Raw genomic sequence first — 25,597 nt, forward strand, 5'->3', positions numbered from 1 at the left:
GTGCTGGCTTTTATTTTACCCTTGGCTACTTTTTATGCCCAAGCAGGCATTTTTATTCCCAACACAGCTTGCGAGTATATACATACATATGTATGTATGTATATCCCACATGTAGTGTTTCTCATATGTATCTGCAAGTGATTATCTATATGTAAAAAACGCGAATATTTCGTGTAGGAGTTCTCTCTGAAAATAGTAGAAATGAATCAAATAATATTCAATATTTAACTTTAACTTAAATTCCTGTTTCTACAACGTAATTGCTTTAATTCTCTTGTTTAAAAACCTCGCCCCAACAGAAACTAAGCATATAAACTGCAACTGTATTTCAATAGAGAAACCAATAAAATCTAATGAGCCTGCAGTAGACAACAAATCGTATTATTATCGCCAGGCAATGGCCGCAGGGAAAACAAACTGAGAAACAATAAAAGTAGCCAGTGCAGAGACATATAAAAGAGAACAGCAAAAAGAAGAAAAAAATACAACATAAAACTAATGCTAAACAACAGTAGTTCTCTTTTTTTCTTTGCCCTTTTAGTTCTGCCTCGATGGTTCTATGTTTGCTGCGTTGTCGGGCTGTCGTCGCCTGCCGTCATTGTTGTCCTTAAGACAATGATGGCAACGCCGTTCCAATACCCCCCCAAGGACATGCAATAAAATTGCGTTTTAATGCTGCGCCAACCATCGAATGATTCGTTTTTTGCAATACCCTGTGTTTGTTGTGCAAACATTCTTTAGCTACGGATTATAAATAGATTCTTTGTTAATCTTTAATATAATTGAATGTGAATACTCGCACTGTATTTAACTTAGGGTATTGTGTTGAGTTTAAGTATTGTTTTTTTTTTTTTTTATTTGGTTCGCCTGCTCGTTTGTCCTTTTCATTGTTTAATGACATTTTATTTGCATATTTTTTATGTGCTTCTTGCCAAATATGAATTTTATGTGTTGCTCGATTTCAGAACACGCCAAGCAAAAGGACAAATCCACATCACACTCACACACACACAAACTCAAACTCAAAGTGCTCCGTGGCCCAAAGGGGACGCTCAGCGAAAGAAAAATATAATATTTGAGCCAACGAAATCCCGTTGAGTCGAGCAAGCGCAAAATATTTTTCCTAAATTTTTCGTCGAAGAAATACAAAAAAAAAATAAAAGAAATGAAAGAAAGCAACAACAACAACAACGAAAGAAAAGAAAAAGGGAAAAAGCAAACAAAAATAAAAGTGCAAAACAATTCTCAAGTGTTTCACGCTTTAAGCTTTGTGCCTTTGTGCTCTTTATTTTGTGTGATTTGTGCTCCGCTTTTTGTGGCTCTCAACATTGAAAAAAATAATAAAGGGGGGAAAAATAGACTGAGGCTCAGAGTCCAAGACAGAAGCTGAAGGGGGAGGGCGAGACTTTGGCATTTGCTTATTTTATTTTTAAAGCCATAGCTCCCACGGTAAAGTTCTCCTTTGTAAGTTAATATTATAAACATTGATTCAATTAAATCTGGCAGCTTGGACGTAGACACAAATCTATGTACGTACATATATGCAGTTGCATGTGCCACATTAGGGGTGATGGGTTGCTTACTGTGATATGATATCCATATACATATATATGTATATATAATATGTACGTAGATAAAGAGAGAGAGTACAGACTTAGTTGGAAGTGCAACTGATGACATGACACGGCAAAAGTCTCAACAATACGAACAAATCAGACCCCGGACCTGAAGCAATCTCCGCTCCGCTTAATTTGTGCGCTTTGGAATGAGCAAAAATGATTTGTCTGCTGTCGTCCCGCACGCATTTCTATGGCTGGATGGGGATTGATTGGGAGGGATGTGCAACAAATGGTTATTGTGTGCAAATGAACGTTGCATTGTGTATGCAATTGTGTGGCATGCTGCAAAATGCCTTTGAACAGCTCTCATGCGATGCTAAGCGGAAGTCAACTGCAGTCCAATTCCAGATATGAATGACAATCATATCATCTGTGATTGGATCATCCCAATTCTCACTCAGGGGATAAACAAAAAATAAAAAACATTTCTCTTTTCTTGTGAACCCCAAGAGAATCCTCATTTTATTTTTCACTCTTTACTCTGCGAAACAGGCTTTAAAAAGAGTTGAAATTCGTTGCAGATTAAATATTTTAATTCTTAATCTCTCCAACTGTTCCGAATGTAATGGAATTACCCGCAATTAAAAGAGATGCAAAAATTTATAAATCCAAAAACAGAAGAAAAACGTATTTCCATTTGAAAAAAAAAACTAAAAAAAATGTTTATGTGTGCACCACATAAATCCACATAAATCTCAATCTAAAATGCAGTCCACCATACATATGAAAGATGCTATCGTAAAACCAACAAAATGGATTACCACATGGTATTAGCTGGTCAGATGTTTGCATCTGTGACTGTGGCCATACAATGTAGATAGGCCCCTAATTGCAGCTGGGACCGCAGAACACTGAACTATGTGAATGGACAGTTCAGTGCGGAACAAACGAGTAATCATAGTTTTGTTTTGCAGACAGAGACCACTACAAAATAGAACAAAATAGTGTAGAATGGAATCGCACACGCAATCGCATGAGTCTCGGCAACTAATCAGTGTTCTGTAATCAGCGAGATCATCATAGTGATGATATGATGACAATGATGTGTTAGTGCTGGTTTTTTATTATCGTTGTTGCTATTGTTGTTGTTGTTGTTGTTGTTGTTGGGGGTTAAGTGTGATAAATCGACAGTTGAATTTAAACGAAATGTGTGTGAGAAAGCCTAAACACCAAATTTACAATTTACAATTTATGCAGGCTAACTAAAAGTACAAACACAAGAGTATGTAACGTAATCGCGATAACAGTAAATGGGGAACAAAATAAAAGGAAAACGGAGAAGAGCCCAAGCAAAAAAAAGTGTATACCGAATAAAAAAGTGTCTTTTCATCAGAATTTTAAATGTTCCTCACATATGTACAATGTGATGCTGAGGTATGCTTAGATGAGTGTGAGTACAGGTGTGCGCGTGAGCCGACCGAGCGGAAGTTATGGAGCCTACGTGCCAAAAAAAAAGGAAAAAAAAAGACGAAACGACAAAAAATAAATAAATAAATGAAAGAAGAAAATATCTGTGTGTGTCTGCCTGTAGGTATCCTACATTTCGCTTTCGCTGTTGCTACTTTTTTCTCGCTTTTCGCTTTTAGACAGGTAGCTCAAGCTGGCAGACATTGAGGCAGCCGTCGTCGTCGCCGTCGCCGTCGCCACTCGATAAACCACCAATACTCGCAGACTCCCGTAGTACATGTATGTATCTGTGTGTGCCTTACATATACATACATATTGCCAATGTGTACATAAACAGCCAAATTATGAATTTGTATCACACTTTCCCCTGTTCTTTTCGAAGGCAGCGCATCGTTTATACATATACATATATATAATATATACTAGTATGCGTGTTCCTGTGTGTCTCTGTGTGCGCTCCAAATTGCTAAAGACTTTACGGATCAAGGAACTCATCAAAAATCGTTAAATGCAAAAAATCGGCAACATAATAACGGGGTTTAAGCCGTAAATTGATGTTTCATAACTGGCATCCAGCCCACTTGTTAGGAACAACAGCAACAGCCACAGTACGCATATATTTTGCTTTCTCTGTATTTACTTACCTTGAGCTTTGTGCGTTTGGTACAAACTCAGATTCGATGATTTCTTCTACATCACACTGTTTTCGTTTACTATTTCCGTTTTGAAATTTGTTATTGCAGATGGAATTAGATAAATTTGGAATTTTCTATTATTAGTACACAGGGATTTTCTTCAATATTTTTCAGCCACAATATTTGCCACAATAATGTAAAACTTAAGAATCAAACGCACACAAAAACACTAACTAAATATAGTTTAGTCTTTATATGCCATATGCGACATATGTGAGTATGTGATTGAGTGTGTGTGTGTGTGTGTGTGTTTGTATGTTGGTATGAGTGTGGAGAGAGAATTTGTATGGAGAGTTGGGGATGTGGGAGAGTGAGAGTATTTCTCGTAAAGTTACAGAAATACACTTGTTTGGAAATTGAATTTGTGTACTGTTTCTTTATTTTAATATTGTTGTATATTTGTTTTAATTTATTTTTTGCGCACTGTATTCTGCCGTCGATACGCCGATGAGGTGCAGTTGCTCGCAGAGCTTCTGTTCGTTACACGACGATGTCTCTAGCTAAACTAAAATGAAAAACCATCGCAATGCGTACTTTAAACTGTGCTACAAAACATACGGATTACGACCTGCACTCGGATTTTCTCTCTTCGCTCGGCTTTTCTCTCTCGCGCGGGACTTTAAGCTCAGGCAGCAAACCGCACAGTGACCGCAGTGGCTTTTAATGATATGCTTATTTATCTGTTATAACTAGGCTAATTCAAAACAATACATAGATATAAAATTAAAATATTAATAACAGATTCTAACTGTAAAACCCACTTTTTATGTTTAAAGAATAATATTCGAATTAATTTCTTTAAGTAATCATTTGTTGTTATTTTATAGCTAACATTTAACCAATGTGCGCTGTGGCTGCGAGTGGTCATCATCATCGTTCATGCTTATTAGAAGCGTCGAGTCGGTGGCGTTGCTATGAAAACTGTTCTTGTCTCTCGTTGCTCTCAAAAACTGTTATACGTCAAGTCGCTGCGTCGTTTCTGTTTCGGATTCGGTCTCTACCAGCTCTGAGCCTTTACTGCTGTAATAGTAGTAGTAGTATTATGGCCAAGAAGCTTTTTTTGCATGCTCTCTTTTTGTGTTTGTTGTTTGTTTTTGTTGGCAACTTTTGGTAGCTGTCGCCACGTTCTCTTTTGCCCCTTAAATTTTGCGGCTTTTGCTGTTCTTGTTGTTGTCCATATTAATATTCTTGTTGTTCTTATTGCTCTCTCTTGCTCTGGCTGCTTTCGGGCCTAGCCAAATTTCATTATCTCTAGTGGCCGTTTGTTTATTTATTTGTCAAGCATTTTGCGTTCGATGGCGGAAGGAGCTGATAACCCCACTCAGAAACATTTCTTTTTATTGAAGCTTTAGTAAATGTTAATGAAACTTTTTCGACAATGTATACACACAGACACATACATAAATAAATAAAATATGGATTGAAATAAATATAGAGATTCGATTAGAAACCGAAATCTAGTATTTTCGAGTACATAAGTAATTCCAAGACTAAAAATTTGGTACCACTGTAAGGCCCTTAAAAATCGATCGCACGTTGTCCGGTTTTATTACAAACACACGCATATGCACAAACATATGTAACACACATATACACACACAATCACACAAAGCGTTTTCCAACACAAACAAACACCTTAGCTGGCAGCTGTTTTTATGCCGCTGATTTAGGCAACACAATTTTGTGATATGATTATCAGCTGTTGCTGTGTTTAATAGCACTTATTAACACGCCAATAATGCATATTTACTACAGATAGTAACTGGAACTATTGGGCATTATACACGGATAGGAGGATTTTAGAGCAAAAAATCTATCTAGTATCGAATCAACAAACCGCTAGCAAAGTCCTCACAAAAATGCCGCACACAACAAAAGACGAGGACGACGACTCACGACAGAATGACGAAATGGTCCAAAACAACAGCTGCAGCAGTGGCGAGAAGCGTCGTCGCTGTCCGTGTCATACAACAAAAAATGTTAAATGTTGTCCAAGCAACCCGTATAAAAACATTCGGCGGCCACGCAGAGCTTTTGCCTTCAGCTGTGTGTAAAAGCTTACGGGATTGCTGTGTATAACTTTTGTTATATACAAATATCGTTTTTAAATGCGCGTGTTGGATGCATCAGTGTTGTTAACGTTTCTACACTTATAGAGGAGAGATGAGCATTAAGAATGCGAAAAGAACAGGTTTCATTTTGTTTCTCACATTTCAAATTTACAAATTTTAGCAATATATAACTGTTCGGTACACAATAACAAATTAATTTTGTAGTATCAAGCTCGTTATTCCGTTAATTAAATACTGGCATAAATTAAAGAACACAATTAAAAAAATATTGTTATTGTGCTTATCGACAATCAATATTTATAGGCTAGAGATAACTTATTTGAACTGTACCATAAACTCAATTTGGACTATTTACCATGCAAACGGGCTTAAAAGGGAAAATTTTTAAATTTGTCTTTTAATACAAAAAATATTTCTATCCGCAAACGAAACAGGTTGACAACACTGTAATGCATTGCTTATGCAGCTTTTAACAATCGGCAGCTTTTATCTGATAAAAAGCTGTAATTACTTTTGAAACTATTCCAAGGCAACATTCTTAGTATAACGGCTAGCAAATTTTATCTTTCGATCAATAGCGTTTAAATTGCCAAGACGATGACGTAACGGACTATTCAAAAATCAAATTACAATATCAAGTGATATTAAAAAAGTATCAGGATAAGCAGCACCCAGGGTATGACTTGGGTTTTCATATCGCTTTTATATATAACAAAAATTCCACAAATTCACAATAATCAAGTTTCATTCATTTTTTCAATTCAATTAATTATGTTTTAATCAAATTATTCTTATCTGAAATGGCTTTGTGGGCATGACAGCAAACACATGTACATACAACGCTTCGTACGCATTTTGGTCTATTCATCCATCAGATAACAAAAGCTTTCAGCAGATCAAAATCTGCAAATTGTGTAGCATACTTTTCGGCTGGCGAAAGCTGCTCAATGCGACGGCCGGCAACCTTGTGTGAACTCTCATATAACTTGTTGCGCCAGTTTTGTTTAGTTGCTGCTTACTGCTCGTCCCACTCGAACGTCGCTGCGCCGATCTACCTGCACTTTAAGGTGGGTCTTCTGTTTTTACTACTTGTTGTGCGTTGTTATTCTGGCTGTGTGCTGTTCTTGTTTGGCCAAATTACTTGGCGTAGGCGCTCGTTAAAATGTATTTATTTATAAGTTGCATGCATACCGACGCATCGAATTTGTTAAAGTTATTGATGCAATCAGTAATATACACCTGCATTTCTAGCATACACTAAAACTAAAATTCCAAATGTTTTGTTTACATACATACTCACACAATTTGTTTACGATGACACAAACTTGAAATGCAGGCACGCCCAATTATATTTAAAAAATATTTTAATTTGCATAACATTGTGAGCTCATAACACAAAAAATATTATTAAAAGGGTTAAAGTACCTCTAACTTACGAAAATGAATTAAATGTGTATTCCATAAATTTCGTCGCGACAGAATTATAGGCAAATTAGACGAAGAGTAAATACAGTATATCATCTGTTAACTTGAAAATTAGCTTGAATACAACTTTACCTCGAGTGACATACATTCGTGTAGATCGCCATATCAACACATGCTTATGGTCACAGTCGACAAAAACAACTCCAAATAGGTCTTTACATTATTTGTCATGCATTTTCAAAGCCAAAAGTGAAATTAATTTCAAATGAATTTCGTCTGTGCTTCACTATGCGTTTTTTATGCAGTCAAAACATTCCGAATGGAAAGCCCGCATAAAAAAACGATTTGCAACATTCTTTAAAGTTTAATTTCTTATCTTTCAGTTGTAATAAAAATAACCGCTTTTGCTGATTAACATGGGTAATCCACTGTGGTTCATCTTCTGGCTGCTGGTCTTCTGGATTGTTTCCTTTGCGGTTGCATTCTTCTGCGCTTTCTTCTACATCGTCATCTATGCAATTGTTGTCTGCGTTCCCGGACTGGCGGTAAGTGTGGGTGGCGTGAAATAAAATCACCCGATGACATCATATTTTTATAGTAGTTGCTGAGTGCGAACGCTTATCATTATGCCTAGATTTTTCAACCATTACTCATAACGTATTTGCACATCATCGACTCGCCAACTAAGCCAACTAGTCTTATGATAAAAAAAAACCAACAAAAAAAAAAGAACATCCTTCATACAATATACTTATGTATATGTACACATACCATAATACACAACGAACCTAATCACGATTTTTTTTTATGTTCACCCGCACAGAACGTAGCCGAAATTCTTCTGCAGGGCTTACAATTCCCGCATTATTGCGCCAAGGCCATGATGGACTGCAAGCCCCTATTCTAAAGGCTTAAATTAAACATTGCCTAATCTTAAGTACACTAGTAAATATATAATTGTTGATTTTGTCAGACTTTTTTAATGATAAATTTTAATTAATTAATAATTGAATGGTATTTTTTTCTGTTTTACTTAATCAATCTTTGACCGATAACAGCTGCTGCAGCAAAGGGTGATAACAGTATTTACCTTCGCACCCGCGTGGTCAAAATTACAACTGTGCTGCTGACGGTTGTGAATGAAGCCTAATACTATATGTGTATACTAGATATACGATATATATATGTATAGAAGTATGCTATTAACAATCATATAACAGTATGCAGTGCACACGAATCTTTTTCGCTAATGATAAGAGTATGGTTTGAACTGGTTCCAGGGACTAAGCATTCACACCGATCATTTGGTTGTCGATGCCACCGTTGCATTCTGCTGACTACTTCCTGGCGCATCTGCAGTTCCCGTGGAGGCTGAAGCATCTGGTGGCGTGCCGATCGGATTCACTGTTGGCACCGCTTCGCGCTCATTGATGGCGCGCAGTTCCAGCTCACCGATCAGCTGCATTACACGGATTTTACCTTCGGTTGCCAGCTTTGGCGGCAGTGTCTTCACCGTGGCGCAAATGCTGTCGAAGAAGAGATCAAGGGAGTCGCGTGCGGCGATGTGCTGTAATTGATATGACTGCAGTTGTCGGCTAGCATAGGATTGCAGCTGCGGCTGACGAACTGTGGGCGTGTAACAGCCACTGGAAATGGGTGTTATGGTTGCCTTTGAGGTGATTTCCTGCTGCTGCGTTTGGCAGCTGTTCGTTGTCGTACTGGACAATGTCGGTGCCGTTACCTTTTTAATAGTAATGCGACAGGGTTGTGGCGTTGAGGTCATCGGTTGTTGTTGACAATGTGCGGAGAGCTGAGCTGCTGGCGTTAGCTGGACGTGAGGTAGTTCATTGATTGTCACCTGCAGTGGCAAATATTCCAACATGCCGGAATTCTGCGAGTCTGTTTCGGAGACACGTCGTTTAGTTTGTGGTTCATATTCTGAATTAAGGTCAGCATCACCATCGACTTCGCCGTCATCATCATCATCTACTTCAGCATCGGCGTCAGCTTCATCTTCTTCAGCATCTGCTTCGGCCTCCACTTCGTCTTCTTCAGTCTTGCACATATCAGCAACATCGGTGCCAAAGCCCAACGATGGCACAATACCATCTTCATCATCGTTGAACTCCCACTTCACTCCATTTGCCCCTTCAGCCTTTACCTCATTGCTCAAGGATAGTGATTTGCGCTGTGCATTCTCCGAGTGCTTGATGCTGCCCTCGTGCTTCCCAAGATCGGATCGTTTGGCACTCAGTCGACACTCGCAGACAGCGCAGAACACAAAGTGTGGATCCGTTTCATCCAGTATTATCCAGGGATATAGACTCTGATACTCGGGCTTTGTCTTCGGTCTGGGATATTTGAGAAGCGCACACGGCCTACGTGGTCTGTACTCAGAGCGCAATGCATCGCTGTGTAAGACGCATATGAGTGATGTTATGATCTTCGTATGAGTGCATTATCTACTTTGGTTGAAGTACTTACAGTTTTTCTTGGGTCAGCTGTAAATTTGACATTTATTACTTACTTACAACAAATATAAACAAATTGTGTGTAGTGTGACCAGACTAGCTAAACACAAATATACCAAACTTAGATATAGTATTTTCATTCCATGCAAATTGCAATGTATCTTTGTTAAAATATACCTTTGTTCTTTTACAAACTGAAAACTTTAATATTGCTGTAGTCGAAGGGGTTCAGATTTTAATTTCCTAAACTAAATAAATATTAAAATTATAATTGTACAAATGCATTTTCCAATTTTTAATGGCTCCGCAAATACTTTTTAAGAATTTTAAATTTGCCTCCTCAATACATACACTTTTATTAACTTTGAATTTATATTTTACATTTTGTTTGGCGTCCGTATTTAAATTGTAAAGGTTTTTTTTAAGTTAATTCTAATTATAATTTCCAGCCCCGATATTATGTTATTGGAGTTCCACATTCACAATGACACTGGCTTAAATATATGATTAATTTCAATTGCTTACCAAAAGAAATCTGTAGTATTTTTATATAAGCTTGCCAATATGATATTTGGATTTACTTTCGCACTTTCTTCCTTGAGCTGTCCGGATTATAGTGATTTCCAGCATTCGACCGGCCTTGAGGAGAACCATAGTGATTTGGAAAACCTTCTTGAATATTCCGTGATCTATGCAATAAATTATCTCGGGACACGCTTCTCCCATTTTGCCGGTTCCAAGGTTGTTCATTTGCATGGCTAGCATTTCGTTGAGTTGAAGCTCTCTTATCATTACTGCGGCGATACTTCATTTTGTAGTCGTCAAAAAAGCCTGGCAACCGTCTTGCTCTCTCCTCCGGAACAGGAAGTGAATAACTGTAATACTGTTGGGCATCCGCAGACGTTGATGGCCTATACATTCTATAGTCATTGGCAATCAGTCTGCGAAAAGCCAAAGGATCACGTCGATTATGTCGGTTTTCTTCAGATGTTTGAGCAGGAAGTCTACGCTGTGGTCGAGGTTCAGTAGTCGAATGCCGTTGTCCAACTGGAGTGTTGGTACCTGAAGGGTTTTGCTTCTTTTGGTTAAATGGATCTGGCCGCGGCACGAAATAAGGACTTAGGTTGATACGCTTCTCTTCCGTATCGTACATGTGATCTCCTAAAATAACAAAAATTAAATACAACACATATTAGTGTATTCGTTCCCCAAAGATCTCAATTTGCATAAATCGCATTAACGAACCTGGCAGCGTTTCTGCGATCTCGCTGTTTGAGAACGGTGGGAATAATGCGGATGTCCGGGCATCTCGATTGGAGGCGGCAAGCGCGGCAACGTAGGTATTGTCATAATTGGAGTTAATGCCACTGCTAATACTATTTCGACTGAGATTGCCAGGGCCATAGCTAGGACCATAACTACCCCAAAAAGGAGCGCCATATAAATAGCCATAGTCAGCATTTTGTGTAGTTGCCGAAGAATTTTCCTTAATTTCCGGAAACCAAGTATCCCACTAAAGAAAGGCGCCAATTAAAAAAGATACCAAATATTATAAGAATATCGAACTTACCATATAGAATATACCGTAAGCTATCGAACAAGCTAGCAAAAGAACAGCGGTGAATTTTGTAAACTGCAGCATTACAAAAAGTAACAGTGCAGCTATGACCTCAATATGTTGCACTCCCAATAACTCGAGGGTCTGTCGAATTTCAACAATTTTGATGGCTTGTAAGTACTCGACAGCAGCCTTAACTGCGTCGCCGCTGCACTTTAAAACATCAGCCATTGTCTGTGAGACTCGATTGAGGAAACTGATTTATGTTTTACAGCCATGTGTTGCTGCGACGAAAACATTTTTCTTCAATTCTGACAAATTTGAAATATTCAAACGATGCGGGCTTTGAACAGCACATAGTATTTTTTTTTATTTAGAACAAAAATACTAGATTATTACTAAGAGTTACAGTGTTGGTAAATTTGTACACCCTCAACGATAGCTTATCGATTGTACAGAAAGTTGTAATTGCAAGATTGCTATAAACATATGTACATAAATTGAAAACAATATAAATTTAATGCTTCGTCGCACAATGGCCGAATTCGATATAAAAGCCGGACTTCAACATGTGCTGAATCAAATGGAGTTGTCGCTACAGAAACGCCCAAAAGTAAGACGAAGTGAGGACTCTCTCTCATCTGGGTAAATTGCACTTCACACGTGCCGAAATTTCTAATCTCTTATCAGGAAATCAACGGACCAAAGCCACTTTTACTAGCTGTTAGTAAAACAAAGCCGGCTGAATGCATTATCGAAGCCTACAATGCGGGACAACGCCACTTTGGGGAGAATTACGTTCAGGAATTAGTGGAGAAGAGTCAGCATCCTGATATTTTAGCTCAATGCCCGGAAATCAAGTGGCATTTGATTGGACACTTGCAGAGTAACAAAATCAACAAAGTAGGTGATAAGATGTCTAGTCTGTTACTTGATTAGATTATATGCGACGACAACACCTTTGTTTGCTTACAGGTGCTTAAACTGCCCAATCTTCACATGATACAAACTGTTGACAGCGAGAAGTTGGCTAACAGTCTCGATGCCGCCTGGTCCAAATTACAGCCAGAGGCTAAGGAGCCATTGCGTGTTCTCATACAGATCAACACCAGTCAAGAGGATGGTAAGCATTCTACTTGTATCTTATTGACAGCATGCATTATCTAGTTGTTTTTAATCTCTGCAGTGAAGAGTGGAATTGATGCTGAAGCAGCCCCATCACTATACCAATACATCAGGACAAATCTGAAAAATCTACAGGCTGTAGGCGTAATGACCATTGGAGCCTATGGTTTTGATTATAGTAAGGGACCCAATCCAGACTTTATCTCACTGATGAAGGTGCACAGCACCATTTGTCAGGCCAACAATCTGTCTGGCGAAGAAGTTGCAGTCTCAATGGGAATGTCCAACGACTATGACAGAGCGGTACGTCTGATCGTTGTGCGGAGCTAGCATTTAGTTGAGCATTATTCATGATATTCTGCTTACAGATCGAAATGGGCAGTACTATAGTGCGCGTTGGCACATCTATTTTTGGATATCGCGCCGCCAAGGCATAAGCCCAAGGCAATCGGAGGCCTGCTAAACTGAGTAAATTGTTAAAGAGGAATGTGTTAAAAGCGCTCTCGTCGTGGGATGTTTCTGTAGATGTAGATGTGAATTTCTAGCACAGCATTTAATGCCTATGCTTAATACAGTTGCTTCCCAATGACGTCTATGGCGACTAATAAGCTAACATAGCGTATCTATCTGACTAGAATATGTTATTGAAAGAGAGAAAAAAAAAAACAAATGAAATTCTTCCATGTATGTACGTTTATGTACCATAACTTGCTGTATATAAGATCAGTTTTATATATGTATATAATATCAAATATATATATGTTTTTAGAGTTGTATGCGTTGAAAATGATTTGGCTCTTATATTTAGACTATCTACAGATAAACAAATGCTATGCGTAGGCTGTGTTTTCTTTACCACATTCGTTCATATTATGTAGCTGTAATATTGTTTATATTGTTATTGAAATTAAAAATAAATGTATATGCTACTTGTAAAAGGAAGGCATTTATCTAATTGTTGCAATTGCGTATGGCCTATTTATTGGGTGTTTATTATACTTGGTTGGGTTACAATAGTGTCAGATTTGCGTAATAGTTTCCGACGATATGACTTTTGGAGGGCTTTGGGAGTACTTGATCGACAAAAAGTTTTCCGTTGCATAGTGCATTATTTTTAAATTGCAATACAACACAAAAAATTATCATGCAGTTGTGGGCTTTTTTAGATTGGCCTGCGGCCAAAATGTCGCCTGGTTACATGCCAAATTTTAAAACGCTTTGAAAATTCGATTAAAATCACTTTCAATATTTGAATAGCATGAACAGGCACAGAAAGTTCAATTTCAATTATGTCTACTCGATGATTTCACAAATCATTTTGGGACAGATACCATTTGAATGTCATTTAGAAAAATGGATAAATAATATGTAAATAATGTGTGAAAAGCATTCGCAGATCAAATACAAATTCGAATACACGATATTAATTCATTTTTTAAGGTAATTGGCAAATTAGTTGTACATTCTCTATTTTTTACGAAATTAAACACGTCCGGTATACATTTACAAAATTTTTTAAGTATTAACAATTTTTTTTTAATAAGTATTTACATTCTTAGTATTCTGAGGTGAGCTTAATAAATTAAATTAAATTAAATTAATATATTCCGATATTCATTAAATGAGCTGTAGATAATGGTTTAATAATAGAAGTAACTGTATAACAAAGAAAATTTGGAAAAGTCGTGTACATATTCTAACATAAATAACTCACTGAAATATTGAGGGCTTACTATTTTTGATAAGAGTGAATTTTATGGAACAAAGCCTAAATGTTTAATTTTTCACACATCATAATTATTAATAAGAATTTCCTCAAATATTGAATATACAATATAAGTAAATAATAGAAAATAGATCTCTTACTTGAAGACTATTAAGAAATAAAGATTAGAGGCATTTTAATCATTAATTTGTAACTTGAAACTGCAATATCAATAAAAAAAAATATTCTTGCATATTTCTAAATAATAAATAACAAATAAGAATGTGATTTGATTGTCTAATATTATTTAACAGAAATATTTATGAGTTTAATTTGTTGGAACATAAGAAATTGATTTGATGAGTCTAGATATAGGCCATAACATGTATCTAAACATACGTAAAGTTCATTTAACTTTCTAAAAAGTAAAATAATCCATATTTCTTATTGTTATGCAATGGAACATGGAAAATTCTCATACGTGAGTGAATGAATGTATTTTAGTGAATAACATAAAACTCGGGTATCGTTGTTATATACGCGACACAAAATCTGTATACGCTATACCGCTTTGGAATTCTTCGCTCTCTTTATATTGCACAATATGCAAAACATTTTTAAAACAGAAAATGCCAGCCGTTGAAAATAGGCAAGGTAAAATACGAACATGTTCGCCGTGTATACTATATGGTATAGCCTATGGGCTATACATACGTACGCAATCGACCAGACCAAGTCTATAGTATATGGTATAGATATTTGTGAAAATACACATACATATGTCTGTTCATGTGTATTTGTGACCAAGGGAAATGTAGGTGATTTCAGAGCAAGAGGACACCTTTGAAGACGCCTCAAGAGCAAAGATGAATAATACAAAACAAGAAAAAAGCAAAGATTCGTATGTTTTTGTTTTTCGTATTATTGCTATGAGTTCAAAAAATGTATATAGAACAAGCACAAAATTCGGTTCATATCGCATGAAAAGCACAAAATAAATTTCAACATTTAACCACAGAGATGTGCATATATATAAGTTTCTAAACCAAAATATATACATACTTATATACCATACTTATGCATATACGCATTTCCTAACAACTACAACAACAGCACTCATTTTCGGGTGGCCGTTAATTTTAGATTTTGATTAGAGGGGCACACGATGAGTAAACATTTAAGCCAACTGAGCTATGGCTGCCTGGCCAGCACAGCACAGCACACCACCCGCACCCCCACCGGGCGCCTAGGCGTACCTCTCCTTGCAGATACTAAAAAAGGCAGCACGAATATTGCAGATACAGATACAGCAGATACAGCGGATGCGAGCCGAGCGACGAACGAGCGGCGAGCCGAAGCATGCCGAATGGCAAATTTCGTGCGATCCAATGTGAAAAGCGAATGAAGAAGAAAAGGCGAAAAAGATCTTAAAACATCATTGTCTTGACGATAAAATCAGCCATTGATTCAGTGTGCTCTGACCGCTCGACTCGATTAGACAACACAACAAAGTTCAGCACCATGGTAAGGAGACTCGGGATATACAGATCAGCATTATAACCAATAACTATGCATGGACTTATGCATTATACTACTTGCTACGTCTTACGTCAAAAAGGACTCGCGTTTCAATTGTGCAGTGAATTATATAGTTTTTGCCATCTCAATCAATCAATTCAATTATTAAAGTCAAGATGAAGTGAATCATTAATATTACTGTGTGCTAATCTCAATTAGCTCACCTGTATGTGGATTATTGTGCCAATTGAATATGGATATACATAGACATATAACGAGCATATCGAAATACTTAACATATACCTAGTTCAATAATTGATCTCAACCGAAACTATTTTTAAATCTCAAGTAATTGTGTGAAATGTTTTCATTCCGAAATGCTCACGATCCACACATGTGTGTAATTCTATAAATGGATCGGTCGAAACACAGGAATTTTACGCGTCGCTAACGTAACCTGATAGCTAGAGCGAGATGCATATACGAGACTAGAGAAGCTTACGTAATACGCGTTGAAAATATTTTTAGACATGTAATACGTTGGAATAATTTTCATTGAAAATAATTTCAAAATCATTTTGAAAGTCAATTCACTGCACAATGGTATTGAGAGATAATGCGTAGATCTCCTGAAATAATAATTCATTAACGAATTTTTTTATTTAATTTTCTTTTACTCCTTGATCATGTAGGCGGATGAGAAGAAGAAGGTTAAGAAGAAGAAGACCAAGGAAGAGGGTGGTACTTCCGAAACCGCTTCTGAGGCTGTGTCTGAGGCAGCAACCCCCGCACCAGCTGCCACTCCTGCCCCAGCTTCTGCTACTGGTTCGAAGAGAGCGTCGGGCGGCTCGCGTGGCTCCAAGAAGTCGAAGCGTGCTGGCTCCTCGGTGTTCTCTGTCTTCTCCCAGAAGCAGATTGCCGAATTCAAGGAAGTAAGTTACAAATGTTACGAAACAGCACAAAATCCACCTCAACCATCCACCCTGTCCTGTGTCCATGCCTATGCCAATTGCCTTTGCCACGATATGACCAAGACAAAAATTCATTTCTCGCACAAGTCAACGACCAAATCACCAACCACCTCTCTGTCTCTTTCTCTCTCTCTCTTTCTAAATCTGCGTGAATCTGCGTGAATCAGGCCTTCCAACTTATGGATGCCGACAAGGACGGTATTATTGGCAAGAACGATTTGCGCGCTGCCTTCGATTCCGTCGGCAAGATCGCCAACGACAAGGAGTTGGACTCCATGCTGGGCGAGGCCTCTGGTCCAATTAACTTCACCCAATTGCTGACCTTGTTCGCCAACCGTATGGCCACCTCTGGTGCCAACGATGAAGACGAAGTTGTTATTGCTGCCTTCAAAACATTCGATAACGATGGTCTCATCGATGGTGATAAATTCCGCGAAATGCTCATGGGCTTCGGTGACAAATTCACCATGAAGGAGGTCGATGATGCCTTCGATCAGATGGTCATTGATGACAAGAACCAAATCGATACCGCCTCCCTGATTGAAATGCTCACTGGCAAGGGTGATGAGGAGGAAGAGGAAGCCGCCTAAGCAGCTGCAGCCCCGTACACATCCTATCTCTAACTCAGCATCCATATTACAACCAAAAACTTTTAAAATCGTCAAAAAAAATAATAAACGTAATTAAAAGAAATGCTCGTTTTACATATGTAAATTTTAAATATTTATATAATCTCTTTTTGTTAACCAAAAAACATAACACAACACCACCACCACTACAAATTACCAAAGAAAATACTCTTAACTTCTTCAACAAGAACAACGATAATTTGGTAGCAAACAACAACAACACACCATGTACCAAGTTCCACGTATCATTTTAGGGATACTTTAAATCCAAATGTCAAAGCGCCATCTTGACAGCTAGTTTTCTAGTTGATTTATTATTAAATTTTACACGTAAAATTTATAAATATTTGAAATCTATTTTATTTAAAAACACTTATGAAAGAAAAATCAACAAAAAAAACTAAAAAAAAAACAAAAAGAAAATTTAATATGTTTATTTTAATTGCTGTTCGTTGAAGAATCACAGAGAAAGATGAGCAGATCAAAGGCGGTGTGGTGATCACACCACAGCCACGCCCAGTGGGTAGCTACATAAATAGATACATAGACTAGGCCTTGGCCCACATTTGTTAGTTACTTTTTTTTTCAGAGGTTAAGGAGAGAGAGACATACAATTTCGTTAGAGTAATTTCATCTGAGAGCTAAATATATACAAATAAAAATATCTATCTAAATACAGAGAATATCTACAAAACTAATATATTATATTATTTATGACTATTTATCTATCTCTATCGTTCGTTAAACAATTTCAATATATAACAAATATATAAATACATATATCAAAATACAAAGTTATTGAGAGTTAGCCTAAATGACAACCATATAAACATAAAGTTCATTCACTCAAATTGTTTTATGCGAATTTACATAATTTTTAACCAATCATCAATTTTTCTGCTTATGAACTATCAGCGTTTTAACAAAAAATTGTTTCTAGTTTATGCGTTCAAAAGTATCGAAAAGTTATAGTAAAGTTGATTTTATTTTTTTGAAAAGTTCACGTTTATGATTTCCTAACAAAGGAGGCGGCCTTTCGCCAAATCGAAACGATCCAAATCGCTATGATTATGATATAAGGGTCAAGTTAACGGGCGGACTTGACACCTAATTCGATTCAATACCATTGTACAATGCATATAGCGACTATCGTTATATGATCCTGAGTTTCAAGAGCGAACAATCTCCCCCGCGAGGGGAGAATCATTGTGGGTGCATCAGTACCAGAGAAAATAAAACAAAAGGAAAGGAAGGAAAGAAAAGGGAATATTGAGAAGAGAGAAGCATATCTAGTAGTTTTGATACAATACACAAACAAGAGTACTTGCCCTTATTTCTTAAAAGGCAGTACCACCACTTTACACTTTACTTATGTACTAATAACATCAACAACAACAACAACAAATGAAAGAAAAGAACAATTACTAAACACCAAATTCAATATGCAACAAGTTGTTAAATGCGAAATCTTTACTTCAGTATAAAAAAAATCTTTTTTTTAACCCGGTCAGAAATATTATAACACAAAAAAAAAATAAGATACGAAATGAAGAACTGTTTTTATATAACAATGATGATGATGATGTTGATGACTTTGATGGAATAAAGCATAAGTCGTCTAGAAAAAAGGATGCATGATTGTTTGATTGGGTCGGGCAAAGCGTTTTTAACGGTAATTTAGAATAACTATGAAAATTCAATATGTTATTATTTGGGTTTGAAAGGAACAACATTGCCTATTGATCATCGTCAACAGATAGTGACAACTACAAATAGTAACCTGGTTTCCTGATTTTAAAACGATTTCGACTGTATAAGAATCTCAATTGGTAAAACAACGTCCACTTGAATGAAATATTAATGTGATCATTGTATCCAATTTCCACTGTTGGAGAGTAACGTCGGCTGGGAGTAGAGCCGGTTGGCGGTTAAGCGAATCAAAACAAAACCTCAGCTGAGCCACAACAATCAAATTCACCTCAGTTCGCGGAATGGTTTAAGTTGTTTCTGTCTTGTTGGACCTTCGTTCAACCAGTTTTCTGTTGAATTTCTCGTCGAGTGCACGCATGCGCAGCGGAATATGAAACTACATCACGTAGCTGTAACTACTATTTTGTAATCGTCTGGGAACAAAAGAACTTTTGGGAAACGGGAACGGAAGAAAACAAACAGTCTTGGAGCATGAGTCATGGCAGTCAACTTTTGTTTGGCCATCAAACGCTTTTGTGCGTCTTTTTGGCCTGTGGAATTGCAATACAAAGTGGCTGCAGTAAGTATTGGATGCGGAAGAGTATGGTACAATTACCTTGAAGTTCCCACTGCCAACATGAAATGATATTGTATGTAAATTCACATTTACTTTCATTATGCTGCACGTAAGCGAAGGCGAAAGTGAATCTACCATCTCGATATTCACCACACTCTTTGAGTCATCAAAGCTTCATGGCTCTATTGCTTTATTTCTCTCTTTCGTAAACAGCTGATGCTCAACATCTGATCGCGTATATCTCGCAACACGGTCTGCATGGCGAGATCACCTTCAGACAGAGCGAGCAAAATCTGGTGGAGATCCAATCGAATTTGGAGGCCACGTTGCAGTATCCGGATCAAGTGTGGAGCTGGGTAGTACGTCGTTTTCCAGTAGATTACACAAACACCGATCCCGATGAGCGCTGTGAGCTGGACAGACTGGGCAGTCAAGTGCTCAGCTTTGACGAGGAGCTTGAGTATTTGGTGTTGCCAGGCAATGAGACGTCGACGTGGCAACATCGCATGCAACTAATTGGTGATCGTGGCATCTGGGGAAAGTCGTTGGTGCTCACCGAGATGAATTCAAATGCTCGCATTTGTGCTACAATAACCACAGTACAAAACTCCATGGAGCACATGGCAGAGGCACGTTTCAATACTCCAATTGCGGGCTCTGTGCACTTCCGTTGGCTGGCACCCATGGATGGCGCCGCTGGAGATACGTTGATCTACTCCGATCTGTTTCACATTCAGGAGCAACCCGTAGATAATCAGCAGTTTACGCAGCACCATTGGAAAATATTTGTAACGGACATTTTCAAGCACGATCATCATCGCAGTGAGGATAACTGCAACTTCCTGCAGCTGGTCTTCGATCCGCAGGGCGGTGGACCCGGTCAAGGCATCGGTGACTTGGATACGCGACTGGGTCGCATTGGTGTGGCCAAGAATGCGCTTCGCAAGCCGCAAAGAAGTGTTTTCCGGGACACAAAGCTGGCGCTGTTGCCCTCAGATCTCACCATTCCACATCGCACGCTCTATTTGGTGCTGTATGATAACCAACATCCTGATAATTATTTGGCCTGCACACAGATAAGACATGTCCAAGCATTGAGCTACAAGTGAGATACAGTTTGATGTCAAGTTAAATCAGTTTATTTCATATTTTTTGCTTGCAGATCGTTCATCAATTCGGGCGGCGTTAAAGGCGAGGTTACCTTCACACAACGCTCCAAGTTTGATCCCACTTTCCTCAACTTCACCCTTTCCACACCTGCTGCTCACCAAGTGAGTCGCAAGTTTGCCGAGGATGTTGCTGCCTTTCGCATTCACAGTCTGCCGCCAACGCCACAACGCATTGGGCAATCGGATTACTGCCAGACTACAGGGGAACTACACAATCCTCGAGAGACGGAGCAGCAACATGTGCCACCACCTGGGTATGGCACCCAGGAGCAATACGCATTGGGTGACCTCAGTGGGAAGCTGCAGGGTCGCAACAAACAGTACTTTCATCAGTATGTGCTGCCTGGCACCAGCTCGGAGCTGAGTGGTCTCTACTGGGACCTTTATCTGCCGCTGCGTGGTCGTCACAGCATCGCCCATCGCAGTTTAGTCATCTACACCTACAATCGCACTGAACCGCAAAATATAACGATGAACATTTGGGGCTGCTCCACATTGAATCAATATCAACGCAATGGCGTATCTCAGCAGCCCATGTTCACAGCACAGGTACAACATAATGTTTTTTAAAAAAAAAAAAAGCATTCCTAATTATGTGTCATGCGTTGCAGGTGCTCTTCCGCTATCCAGTTGTGGGTCGCGTCATCTTTCGACAGGCCGCTGAGCAACCCTGGCAGGACACCACGGTGCTCTTCGAGTATCTAATCCAAGCTGATGGCTCCACGCAGAATAGTACCTTTGATCATCGCTGGGCCATTCACAGCAATCCACCAGGCAAGGATTTCTACGACTGGCAGCAGCGTTGCATATCGGCTGGAAACGTTTTCAATCCGTACAAGGTAGACTGGGGAAATCGCAGCGTCGATGACTTTTGTCAGCCACAATTACCGGCCATGTGTCGCCTGGGTGCCCTCGATACACGTCTGGGCAAGCTGACTATAGCTGGTGGCATTCGCCAGGCCAGACAGTTGAGTCGTCGCATGTTTAGCGATGGCAATCTGCCCTTGTCTGGTGCCCATAGCATACTGGGCAAGTCCTTGGTCATCTACGATGACAATGGTCCCAAGGCGAGGGGCGAACGTTTGGCATGTTCCAGCTTAATTGGTCATTATCGTCGAAAGGTGGTTGCCAAGGATTGGTATGCCAATGGCGATGAGTTGACAGTCGGTGGCAAGATGGAGATTACACAACAATCAGAGTACGACATCAGCAACATTGAAGTGCAGTTAAAAGGACTGCAAGACAATGGAGCGTATCAGATACATATGGTAAGACGATTGCATAGAAATTGGTTTAAAATACTCATATCATATTAATTTAGACACCAGTGGAGGCGAACTTAGCATTTCCCTGCGAAGCGTCCACTTTGTACGGCACTTGGAATCCCTTTGACGTTAATCCCAAGTCTGCTCCTCCGCCAAAGCAAGGCACCAGCGATCAGTATGAAATGGGCGATCTGAGTGGCAAATTCGGACGTCTAAATGGATTGACTCAGTATGAGGATGCCTACAATGACACGAACCTGCCACTCTTTGGCTACAGCAGCATCATTGGGCGTTCGCTTATTATCAAAAAACAGCAGAAAAATGCACGCTGGGCTTGCAGGTAATAAATCGGTAAAAACATCTTTCGGGACAAGCTGATTATTATATCTTATCTAATTGCAGCACTTTGGAGCGAGGCTATAGTCCAAGTGAAGCGCGAGAATTGCGTGGCATTGCTTCGTTTCATCATCCGACTGGTTATGCCTATGGCTACATCAAGATGACGCAGTTGATCCACAACGATGGCAGCCAGTCCGAGACAGTCATTGAGGTGAAGCTACGTCATCCAGGCAAGAATGATCGCAACTCAACGCGCAACCACAACTGGCAAATCTTTGTGAATCCCGTTGGAGTGGATGCCGCTGTCAAGCCTACAGTTACCCGCTGCGTAGCTGGAGGCTATGTCTGGAATCCATATTACACTCAGCTCGCTGATCCCTTGAATGTAAGTTGCAAATAGTTTTTAGCTAAAAATGTAACTAATCATTTCTTCTGCTTTTAGTTGGACTTGTATGAACAGGAATGTGGACCGGATAATCCACTGCGATGCTATGTTGGCGATGTGGGAGCACGTTTGGGCACAATAAGTAAGCTGATTAAATTCTTTATTTTCACCTTGAAATTAATGTTAAAATGCTTACAGATCTGGGTGGCGAACGTATTGTGCTCACAGATTCCAACTTTCCACTGGAGGCACCCGTTGGAGCTATTGGTCGCTCCATCGTTATCTTTGGACCAGAGCATTCGCATGAACGCTTCGCTTGCGCCAACATTGAACCCGATCACAATGTGATCAAGTACATCAATTTGCAAAAACCGCCACGTTTTGTTGTGTAGGTCTTCCAGTTTGCATTCTTAATGGGCATACTTGAATAGATTTTGTTTCTGCTTTGCAGTGCACAATTTCTGGAGGAGCTGCGTTCTGTGATGGGCATTCCGGAATGGATGTTGGACGTGGATGCGCGTAAGACCAAAGAGTTGCATGGCGGTGCCTGCATTCAGATGATTGTTCACTTCAAGGGACCCATTGCCCATCGTCTGGAATTGGACATGTCGCGCCTAATAGCAGCTGGTCGCCTCGATGCGCCAAGTCTCTACATACCCGGCTATGTGAACACTAAACGCAAGGCAACCATATCATATCGCACTTGCGGTGTGAGAGATACCAATGAAAAGCGTAAGTAAAGTGATTAAACGTATATCATCTGATATATTACTATAGATCTTTACATTCTCAGGTACCAAGATCTTCAAGGGTAGTTTTTCAAGTAGTCTAGCCCCAAGCCAGCCAAAGTCTTATGTATTAACTGTGACAGTCATTGGTTTATTTTGTACCGTTTTCCTGTAATATATCATAAATGATCTTATTCCATAAATACTCTTGTACTTGTATATAAAATTATATATGTAAATTACTTAATATAACTACAAACTCTGAATAAATATTTGGTTTATGTTTTTATAACACGAAATGTATAACACAATTCAAATCAAAAATTCCAGAGAGATAGCACAGCTATTAATAGAAAACGTTTCTCGTAATCGTGTTGATAATTGAAATAAAAGATTTTTAGTTCTGCAAGTGCTAAAGTCGTTTAACGATGTGACAAGCAAGATCAGTGCAGATTGTTTTGATACGTTTCTATATTGTGGCATAAATAAATCTGTCCAGTTCAGTGCGACTATATTAATAAGTGTATTTTTAATACCCCAATTCACCACGCACATTGAACTGCGTCAATTCACCTCAGCATAAGAGCCCACCACCAACACCTCAAAATTGGTATTAAAATTTCAGAGTGAGCATGCGCATTACTCGCCCCTAGGCCATTGATTTTTCTCTTGGATCATTTTGTCAAATAGTTTCGAGTGCGGTGCAACCTTTGGCACTTCCTTAACAATTACAAATTAAAGAACTTAAAAGTATAGCGCATAAATAATGCACTTAATTGCAGTAGGGTTTTTTGTGAGTCTGGTAATCAGCTGCAGCGCATCCATAAGCGGTCCGTATCTCTTTTGGGGTCATGAAAAATTGTTCGACTTGCAACCCCAAGCATTAGTCGATGCCACAACCAAGGAGCAGCCGCTGACGCAATTATTCAAAGATGCCAAGGCCATTATAATTTTTGTGCGCAACACTACGAGTCGTCTGGAGGGCACCAAATATCCCAAGTTCCAGAATTTGGTGAAGAACAACGCCTGGACATATTTGCCGCAACGCAATCTGGCCGCAGAGCCCTACAGCTTAAATGCCAACATCGAGGTGTGTATACACAAATTCGAAAAAATTAATACCCCCCACTCTCTCTCCCTCTCTCACGCATTCAACTCTCATCGCAGGTCATAAACCTAACGGGCAACCAAGAGGAGGATGATGGTGAATTAATAAGGGGTTTCAATGATGCTCTGTCCATTTATGGACATGGCGAAGTATTGGGCATTCTAGCCAATCGCGAGGAGGAGGCACACTTCCTGGCCAAACGTGAGGCCAAAGAAGAACCCAAAGAGGAGGAGTCAAATGCAAATACAACACCCTCAACTCCCGCAGAGACGGCAACCACCTATATTTACGTAGCCGAAGGCAACGCGGCACTTAGCTTGAGTGGACCCCCGGAGTTGCATTTGGGCAACGAAACATTGCTGCTGGCGGAGCACAACAAACTGATTACTTTCGATGACCAGCGTATGAAGGGATATGGTCGTCTAAGCATTACCTTCATGTACAACAGCGAGAAGTATACGTTGCGCTTCAAGTTTTCGCTGCTGCGTGGCACGTGGCATCTGCGCAACGTGGAGGTGGATAGCCGTGATGCCAAGGGTGTGCTCCCAGCTAGAGGCAATGATTACACACTGCCCTCCGCGCCAATAGGATTCTCGTTCCGTTGCTCTTCGGAGCATTTGGTGTTCACCAACCCCAACACGAATGATACTCAGATTCAACTCATCCTCAAGAACTATCAAGTGCAGCCTTGGCTAAATGGGGCTAAGAAGTTCGGTGATGTCTACGATTGTGTTGGCTTCATTACGGCTCCCATTTTGGCCGGATTGATGGTCACATTCTTTCTACTAGGCATCCTCAGTCTGGGCATCACTGCCATGCTAAGCATGCACACACCGAATCGTTTCGAGAGCAACCGCAACAAGCAGCTGACTTTTACTGTGCAGGAGTAGAGCGTTAATTCCTCAACGGCGGGGGTAGTTTTACGTGCCAGTGCTGCAAAATGTTCTCGTTAATTACATACTCGCCTGTTAATCCTTTAGCACTGCTGACACTGGCCATCGAGTTATTTCTCATACATTTACTCTTCGTGCTAATTGTGCTATATGTTTATGTACTATGGTATTACTAATGCTCCAAATAAATATTTACTTACACCTAATTCATATGAGTTTTCCCAACCGGAAATTTGAATTTAAAAATAG

At 39.2% G+C, this 25,597-nt stretch overlaps 8 protein-coding genes across 13 annotated transcripts in view; 5 read left to right on the forward strand and 3 right to left on the reverse strand.

The window, feature by feature from the left end:
- The window catches only part of LOC133835580 (acetylcholinesterase), a 35,765-nt gene extending 30,188 nt beyond the window's left edge, over positions 1–5,577 (reverse strand). Inside the window, exons 1-2 of one of the 4 annotated variants that reach the window (XM_062265575.1) lie at positions 5,559–5,577; positions 3,671–3,739 (exon numbers count right to left, since the gene is read on the reverse strand). The gene's annotated coding sequence lies outside the window, so the exon portion shown is untranslated. Of the gene's footprint in view, positions 1–3,670; positions 4,236–5,558 lie in introns of those variants that run through there. The other 3 variants (XM_062265574.1, XM_062265577.1, XM_062265576.1) reach the window with 3 other exon arrangements.
- Positions 5,578–7,626: 2,049 nt separating this feature from the next.
- Positions 7,627–8,235, forward strand: LOC133837349 (uncharacterized). The gene is made up of 2 exons (XM_062268077.1): positions 7,627–7,763; positions 8,042–8,235. The coding sequence occupies exons 1-2, from the start codon at positions 7,635–7,637 to the stop codon at positions 8,123–8,125; spliced, it is 213 nt and encodes a 70-aa protein (XP_062124061.1). The 5' UTR covers positions 7,627–7,634; the 3' UTR covers positions 8,126–8,235.
- Positions 8,176–9,846, reverse strand: LOC133837348 (protein suppressor of variegation 3-7). 2 transcript variants are annotated; one of them, XM_062268076.1, is made up of 3 exons: positions 9,703–9,846; positions 9,178–9,629; positions 8,176–9,117 (listed from the first exon to the last, which is right to left on the reverse strand). In XM_062268076.1, exons 1-3 carry the CDS (start codon positions 9,732–9,734, stop codon positions 8,519–8,521), a joined length of 1,083 nt encoding a protein of 360 aa, XP_062124060.1. In that variant the 5' UTR covers positions 9,735–9,846; the 3' UTR covers positions 8,176–8,518. The 2 variants fall into 2 exon arrangements, with proteins under 2 accessions (XP_062124060.1, XP_062124058.1); XM_062268074.1 differs by having other exon boundaries at positions 8,176–9,629.
- Positions 9,847–10,026: 180 nt separating this feature from the next.
- On the reverse strand, positions 10,027–11,576 carry LOC133839638 (uncharacterized). The gene is made up of 3 exons (XM_062271268.1): positions 11,260–11,576; positions 10,935–11,202; positions 10,027–10,850 (listed from the first exon to the last, which is right to left on the reverse strand). The coding sequence occupies exons 1-3, from the start codon at positions 11,476–11,478 to the stop codon at positions 10,267–10,269; spliced, it is 1,071 nt and encodes a 356-aa protein (XP_062127252.1). The 5' UTR covers positions 11,479–11,576; the 3' UTR covers positions 10,027–10,266.
- Positions 11,577–11,702: 126 nt separating this feature from the next.
- LOC133839639 (pyridoxal phosphate homeostasis protein) lies at positions 11,703–13,159 on the forward strand. Its single transcript, XM_062271269.1, has 5 exons — positions 11,703–11,860; positions 11,938–12,150; positions 12,223–12,370; positions 12,434–12,675; positions 12,741–13,159. The coding sequence occupies exons 1-5, from the start codon at positions 11,768–11,770 to the stop codon at positions 12,807–12,809; spliced, it is 765 nt and encodes a 254-aa protein (XP_062127253.1). The 5' UTR covers positions 11,703–11,767; the 3' UTR covers positions 12,810–13,159.
- A 2,285-nt stretch (positions 13,160–15,444) lies between these two features.
- Positions 15,445–18,823, forward strand: LOC133836615 (myosin regulatory light chain 2). The gene is made up of 3 exons (XM_062267201.1): positions 15,445–15,601; positions 16,288–16,527; positions 16,734–18,823. Exons 1-3 carry the CDS (start codon positions 15,599–15,601, stop codon positions 17,154–17,156), a joined length of 666 nt encoding a protein of 221 aa, XP_062123185.1. The 5' UTR covers positions 15,445–15,598; the 3' UTR covers positions 17,157–18,823.
- Positions 18,824–19,225: 402 nt separating this feature from the next.
- LOC133837237 (uncharacterized) lies at positions 19,226–23,622 on the forward strand. Its single transcript, XM_062267918.1, has 10 exons — positions 19,226–19,464; positions 19,675–20,566; positions 20,624–21,179; positions 21,242–21,898; positions 21,952–22,235; positions 22,298–22,619; positions 22,677–22,761; positions 22,818–23,007; positions 23,071–23,351; positions 23,413–23,622. Exons 1-10 carry the CDS (start codon positions 19,377–19,379, stop codon positions 23,520–23,522), a joined length of 3,465 nt encoding a protein of 1,154 aa, XP_062123902.1. The 5' UTR covers positions 19,226–19,376; the 3' UTR covers positions 23,523–23,622.
- A 340-nt stretch (positions 23,623–23,962) lies between these two features.
- Positions 23,963–25,554, forward strand: LOC133837240 (uncharacterized). 2 transcript variants are annotated; one of them, XM_062267924.1, is made up of 3 exons: positions 23,963–24,437; positions 24,515–25,333; positions 25,387–25,554. In XM_062267924.1, exons 1-3 carry the CDS (start codon positions 24,114–24,116, stop codon positions 25,522–25,524), a joined length of 1,281 nt encoding a protein of 426 aa, XP_062123908.1. In that variant the 5' UTR covers positions 23,963–24,113; the 3' UTR covers positions 25,525–25,554. The 2 variants fall into 2 exon arrangements, with proteins under 2 accessions (XP_062123908.1, XP_062123907.1); XM_062267923.1 differs by having other exon boundaries at positions 23,987–24,437; positions 24,515–25,554.
- The last annotated feature ends 43 nt before the right edge of the window (positions 25,555–25,597 follow it).

This window comes from Drosophila sulfurigaster, chromosome 2R (genome assembly GCF_023558435.1).
Source record: "Drosophila sulfurigaster albostrigata strain 15112-1811.04 chromosome 2R, ASM2355843v2, whole genome shotgun sequence".
In the NCBI taxonomy this organism is placed as follows: domain Eukaryota; kingdom Metazoa; phylum Arthropoda; class Insecta; order Diptera; family Drosophilidae; genus Drosophila; species Drosophila sulfurigaster.

Bases quoted from the DNA above. Each gene is read 5' to 3' on its own strand.
- LOC133839638 (XM_062271268.1), bottom strand. From the start codon at position 11,478: ATGGCTGATGTTTTAAAGTGCAGCGGCGACGCAGTTAAGGCTGCTGTC. The intron at 11,203-11,259 runs GTAAGTTCGATA...GCCTTTCTTTAG, and splicing joins CTTACGGTATATTCTATATG to TGGGATACTTGGTTTCCGGA. The intron at 10,851-10,934 runs GTTCGTTAATGC...TTGTTATTTTAG, and splicing joins GATCGCAGAAACGCTGCCAG to GAGATCACATGTACGATACG.
- LOC133837237 (XM_062267918.1), top strand. From the start codon at position 19,377: ATGAGTCATGGCAGTCAACTTTTGTTTGGCCATCAAACGCTTTTGTGC. The intron at 20,567-20,623 runs GTGAGATACAGT...TTTTGCTTGCAG, and splicing joins GTCCAAGCATTGAGCTACAA to ATCGTTCATCAATTCGGGCG. The intron at 22,236-22,297 runs GTAATAAATCGG...ATCTAATTGCAG, and splicing joins AATGCACGCTGGGCTTGCAG to CACTTTGGAGCGAGGCTATA.
- LOC133837348 (XM_062268074.1), bottom strand. From the start codon at position 9,734: ATGTCAAATTTACAGCTGACCCAAGAAAAACT. The intron at 9,630-9,702 runs GTAAGTACTTCA...CGTCTTACACAG, and splicing joins CAGCTGACCCAAGAAAAACT to CGATGCATTGCGCTCTGAGT.
- LOC133836615 (XM_062267201.1), top strand. The intron at 16,528-16,733 runs GTAAGTTACAAA...TGCGTGAATCAG, and splicing joins AGATTGCCGAATTCAAGGAA to GCCTTCCAACTTATGGATGC.
- LOC133839639 (XM_062271269.1), top strand. From the start codon at position 11,768: ATGCTTCGTCGCACAATGGCCGAATTCGATATAAAAGCCGGACTTCAA. The intron at 12,151-12,222 runs GTAGGTGATAAG...GTTTGCTTACAG, and splicing joins AGAGTAACAAAATCAACAAA to GTGCTTAAACTGCCCAATCT. The intron at 12,371-12,433 runs GTAAGCATTCTA...TAATCTCTGCAG, and splicing joins CAACACCAGTCAAGAGGATG to TGAAGAGTGGAATTGATGCT.
- LOC133837240 (XM_062267924.1), top strand. From the start codon at position 24,114: ATGCACTTAATTGCAGTAGGGTTTTTTGTGAGTCTGGTAATCAGCTGC. The intron at 24,438-24,514 runs GTGTGTATACAC...CTCTCATCGCAG, and splicing joins GCTTAAATGCCAACATCGAG to GTCATAAACCTAACGGGCAA. The intron at 25,334-25,386 runs GTGCAGGAGTAG...TTTACGTGCCAG, and splicing joins ACAAGCAGCTGACTTTTACT to TGCTGCAAAATGTTCTCGTT.
- LOC133837349 (XM_062268077.1), top strand. From the start codon at position 7,635: ATGGGTAATCCACTGTGGTTCATCTTCTGGCTGCTGGTCTTCTGGATT. The intron at 7,764-8,041 runs GTAAGTGTGGGT...TCACCCGCACAG, and splicing joins TCTGCGTTCCCGGACTGGCG to AACGTAGCCGAAATTCTTCT.